General features: G+C 35.9%; 1 protein-coding gene across 1 annotated transcript; it reads right to left on the bottom strand.

Annotated features, from left to right (window-relative positions):
- Positions 1 to 661: 661 nt before the first annotated feature.
- LOC18589321 (uncharacterized) lies at positions 662 to 5,068 on the bottom strand. The gene is made up of 3 exons (XM_007014227.3): positions 4,869 to 5,068; positions 4,601 to 4,771; positions 662 to 1,102 (listed from the first exon to the last, which is right to left on the bottom strand). The coding sequence occupies exons 1-3, from the start codon at positions 5,051 to 5,053 to the stop codon at positions 859 to 861; spliced, it is 600 nt and encodes a 199-aa protein (XP_007014289.3). The 5' UTR covers positions 5,054 to 5,068; the 3' UTR covers positions 662 to 858.
- Positions 5,069 to 5,308: the final 240 nt, after the last annotated feature.

Raw genomic sequence — 5,308 nt, 5'->3', positions numbered from 1 at the left:
ACCATTAAACTTAAAACAATACATATTATTTTTTTTGTCACATACATTCTAAAAATACCTCACCAAAATAGTCGAAATAACTAATTAAAACATATTTTAAAAATTAGAAAAATAGTACAAATGGGTAGTAAATGACGAGTAAAAGAGAACTATCTAAACAGTCGAAACACTCAACACGAGTAGGTCACACGTGCTTCCCCCATGCATTGGGCCTTGTTTCGCCGCTTATACAACTCTTCTTCAACCTCCAGCAAAGTCGACCCTTACTTGATTGGTCAAAACTCAACCCATTAGGGTCTGTTTCTTACATTCTCCCTAATTTCTCAATTTTTGATAAATTTTTTTACAAAATTAAACCTTTTAAAAACCTCGAGTAAAACATTGTTCTATGAAATCCATGCATAAAAACAATATAAATCGATATCCACGATCTAAAACTTCAAGTTTCAAAACTCATTCTTAATCCACTTTTAATTTTCTTAATCCACTTTTAATTTTCTTAATATTTGACCACATAAACTAGACTTGACAATTTTAGACAAGATACAAGAAGATTTAAAGTTAGAGTTTTAAGTTTATTCTTATAGTGTTTTATGTTATAATCGTGTCACACATTTAAGATACGAAAATTTAGTGTCTTGAATGTGTCAAACGCAACATGTTTAAATACTAACAGTTCTCTTTTTCCTTCCATTTTGAAAATTCCAAAGTGGTAGCAGGCTGCATCATCCATAAAAATTCATCAAAATATACATTATATTCTCACAGCAAAATACAATAGTTGCTACCGATATGTGAGTCGAGCATCTCTATTTATTACTTCACCCAAGTCTCAAAATACTCGTTTCCATCGATTGACTAATACTCATCCTCATCATCTCTTGATCCAAGGAATCTCCTCACAACAGCTGCAACAGCACCAAGAAACAAAAAGAAGACAATAGTTTCAAATCCACCTCCAACACCAATTGCAACACTGGGACCTGGAGCAAAGAAGGAAAATGGTGACCAACCCCAGCCACCATAGAATGGCACACCAAAACCATAGCCATACCCACCGACTAGAGGTGGGGCAACTGGTGGATTGATATAAATATTGGTCCTGGACAAACATTAGCTTAAGCATTAGCAAAACAGATTTGTCCACTGAAAATATGAACGAAGTCAAAGACCAAAATTTGATGAAGAAGCTAAAGACAAAATAAAAATAATCAGTTCACATTTCATTTAGAGCATTTTGATTCTTGACAATCTAATTTCTTAGGCACGTCTACTAGCTCCTTTCTACTTGGTTCAAGTAAGGGTTCTTCCATGACAAAACACCAAACTCTACCTGCTGATATATATATATATTTTTTGAATCTGTAAAATGTAGAACTTTGTTTTCTTGTCAATGGCCTAAATATCAAAATGCTTATGGGATCAAAGTAACAAAACATTCAAACTATTCTGAATATTTCCAACCCCTCATCTGTTCTCTGACAAAATGGTTTAATGGTTCTTAATTTTAAGCACAAATTATGAAGGTCATTAATATAACAATAGTTTCATATCACCATGACTTTCAATCAGAAACTATGGCCTTAGGTTCAGCAATGAATTTAATCTACTTCTTTTGCTAGCCATCCAAAATAGTTTACAACATTACAAGAGTCTGATTTAATGTAATTGACCAAATGGCAGGAGAGAAGAAGCTAGCGCAGTCAAGCAAGTCAGAATATTTAAATGATTCAAACTATTTCAATTCTAAAGCTTTGATTTTATTTCAAACATACAGATTCAATCTTGTGTGGTACCAGACCTGATCTTGTTTTATCTATAATTATTGTATCTATAATTATTTGTACTTGAAAAATCAATGAAATAAATATCTACAAACAATGAAGTTCATAGCTGATGAGGTTGTACTCCTTTAAAATCCTGTAGACAATGATTATTGAGCTGTATATTCACAAAGGTATTGGGCCAGACTTCAAGGAAATTATTACTGCGACCAAAGCTATAGAACTCCATGGCAAACTCATTGATGGAACTTCTCTCAAGCATGAAGAAGGCACTGATGTTTCTCTCATTCCTAAAGTTAATTTGACTTGGAGTCCAGCAGTAATTTGCCAACCAAGGGCAGTCATTCATCCAACAATGATGGTGAAAATTTTGCACTAATAACTGCCAGTAGCACAAGAAATTTTTTTAGAACTTCTGCCTCTCTGGCTATCTGTGAACTCTCTAGTACATATTCTGATAATGGAGGGGAATGGAAAATTAGTCAAATTTTTATAGATCACGGTCTTTCACATTTTCAAATGCTTCCACACACCACAACATAACAGCATTGCTGAAAGATGGCACACACACATTGTTGAAAGTGAATTGACTCTCTTACATTAAGCATCACAGCCATTATCTTTCTGGTCTATTCATTTCAAACTGCATTCAACCATCTTCAGCTTTGAATAAGAAAACACCTTTTGAGGTCTCATTACACCTAATTATTGTTAGCTCAATGTGTTGCAGTGTTTGTGCTATCCTTGGCTTAATTTACAATCGTCATAAACTTCAACCAAAATCACATCCATGTGTTTTTCTTGAATGGTCCATTCATAGAGTGCATATAAGTGTTTTGATCCAACTGCCTAGAAATATTCATTTCATGACATGCAGTGGTCTTCTTCTCTTTATTTATCACAGCCTAGAATTAATGCTTATTGTGCCTCTCAACAGATTAGAACTTATACTTTTGTTGCAGCATCTGCTCCTCCTATAATTGCTTCAGTTCCTCTCACAAATTTCTCATCTGACAATCAATCTTCAAGTGCAACAGCCATTTCTCTATTCCATTAAGGTCTGCAGTAGTGACATCCTCAGGTTAGAATTCTTTAGCAAGTCACCCACTTCAACCTGATGACTCAATGACTACTGTTTTCCTCAGCTGAACCTGTTTCAAATTCCAATCCCAACCCTCTCTCAATTCTGCATCCAATCTCTCTCAGCCTCCTTGGACTCATCTAATGGCCACTTTCTCACAAAGTAATACTTTCAGACCAAAGAATTTACACTACTGTGATGCATCCTATTCCTGTTTCTCTTGAACCTACAATATGCTTCAAGCTATGAAAGATCCGCAACAGAAGGCTGCCATCACTGCACTGAATTTAATGGCTTTGTGAACACTTGAACTTCCAGCTTGTTCCACCATCTAAAGCTCAAAATTTGTCAAAAGTGAGTGTGTTTTTTGCATTAGGAGAACACTTGATGGTTATAATAAAAGTTACAAGGCACGCTTTGTTGCTATGGGGTTTTATCCTTCAATACTTGTCTAGAATGATGCCTGATTTCGCATCTCAGTTTATGCATGTTCATCACATTTACAGATGAATCCAGTGATAACTCAAGGTCATTAACTCATTCCTATCTATCATTCAAGAAGCAGTCTGCTCTTACTCCCACAGCTTTCTCTGAGTCTAATTATAACTGGGTGAACCGTTTAGATGATTGCAATTTGTAAATCAACAAAAGCCAACATAGTGTATTTGGGAGGAATGCTAATCTTGGGATGTCGTCGTGCTAAGTCATCTACTGAGGCTAGGTGTAGAGCTATAGCCTTCACTGCAGCTGAGCTTATATGGGTGAAAATCCTGCTTGCTGACCTACACATACTTTCTCTAGCCACCACGTTTATATAATGGCAAAGTTGGAGCAACCTATCTCATTGCTCATCCTGTTTTTCAATCTAGAATGAAGAATATGTTCTGGGTCCTGACTTTTTTCAAGAAACCAGTTAATTTTGGTCAAATCAAGGTGTCACAGAATGAATTAGACTTATGATCAAATAATAAAAGCTTGCAATGAGGACGACAAATGCCATTCCATCAATTACTGAATTTGAAGTGGCTCAGCATATTACTTAAGATTCTCCTCAACTTTTTTTCAATATTGAGCATCATTTCAATCTGACCCAGTACATAGCAATGCCAACTTAAAAGAAAGCAAAAATTATACAGTAAATTCAAGAGTGCTCCCATCTAGACTTGTAGAATTTTTCCTTCCTGATCAGCATCAGAAGGTAGTGACAGTACTCCTAGCATTTCATATAGTTCAATAAGTCCTAGAGAACTATTGACTATTAGAAATACCAATTGTGACTAAAAGATAAAGTTTTCCGTACTTAAATAGAAAGCCACTCTCTAGCTAGTGACTGATTCCTGCTTATGCAAATCTCTCCTTATAAAGAACAAACAAGGCTACCATTTAGCTGAACTTGCAGCTAAAAGCTTCGCATCAGCCCTCTATCTCTTTGAAATTAGTATAATGTGTATATTAAAAGCACAAATGAGGCTTTTTCAACTGCTTTTCTATAGTACCCACCTACACTGCGCATATATTCAGAGCTTAATTCTTTCAAAATTCAAACAACAACACATTAAAAATTAAGAAATCCAAGTACCCAAGTAACATTATGTGCTCAATATTGATCAATAACGTCAAAAAAAAAATTCCTATTTGTCAAACAACTGAATCTATCTAATTAATATCCAAAGGAGATGCTAAAACCAGCGGCCTAAACAAAATTAACACCAACAAAACTTAACCGATGAATTACCTCGAATTGCTGTTGGCTCTTGGGGCTGAGCGAGGAGCTGATGAACGAAACGCTTGACCACCAACTCTACCACCCGTCTTGGCAGCTGATGCATCACCAACTGAGCCCAGAGTCAACACTCCAGCTGCCAGTGTCACTATTGCTAGCTTTGCCAACTGCTTCTCATTTCTCCTGTAGAAAATTCAGCACCAAAACACAATCCTCCGTCATGGAACATAGTTGCATTGCAAGAAGCAAAGAGAAGTGAAATGGCATGAAAATTAGCTACCAGGCAGAATCTTTGTGGTCATCTGACTGGTATCTGCATGAGATGAAAGTAGCAGAGCTGAGACGATTGGTTTTGGGTTTGTGAGTAAATGTAAAAGCGTTGGTTAGGAAACTTTGTTGAGATGGTGTAATGGACATATTTCCTTCCTTACAAGAAAACTTGGGTTCTAGATTCTGGGAAATCATCTGTTTTTGTCAGTTTGAACTGTATATATAGTGTAGGCCAGTGTTCCTAAGATTTTTCTTCATCTTGTTTCATGATGTGGGGATTGCCACGTGGTCAAATTGTAATGGCTGTATCCAAGTTTCACGAATAAGATATACATATCTCCAGGATATGCTCCGTCCACTTCATCTATCTGATGCCTACTTTTCCAAGTTCAACAATTTCGTATCTCCATTTCATTCTCAAAATAAAACATTTTCTTCTTTTTTTTGTTT

The sequence above is a fragment of the Theobroma cacao genome, chromosome 9, assembly GCF_053813885.1.
Source record: "Theobroma cacao isolate CCN51 chromosome 9, ASM5381388v1, whole genome shotgun sequence".
Taxonomy (NCBI): domain Eukaryota; kingdom Viridiplantae; phylum Streptophyta; class Magnoliopsida; order Malvales; family Malvaceae; genus Theobroma; species Theobroma cacao.
The sequence above is the reverse complement of the archived record's forward strand: the minus strand, read 5'-3'. Positions and strand labels throughout refer to the sequence as shown.

Excerpts from the sequence above, each read along its gene's own strand:
- LOC18589321 (XM_007014227.3), bottom strand. The coding sequence starts at position 5,053 with ATGATTTCCCAGAATCTAGAACCCAAGTTTTCTTGTAAGGAAGGAAAT. Across the intron at positions 4,772-4,868 it reads GACCACAAAGATTCTGCCTG|GAGAAATGAGAAGCAGTTGG; the intron begins GTAGCTAATTTT and ends AATTTTCTACAG. Across the intron at positions 1,103-4,600 it reads AGAGCCAACAGCAATTCGAG|GACCAATATTTATATCAATC; the intron begins GTAATTCATCGG and ends ATGTTTGTCCAG.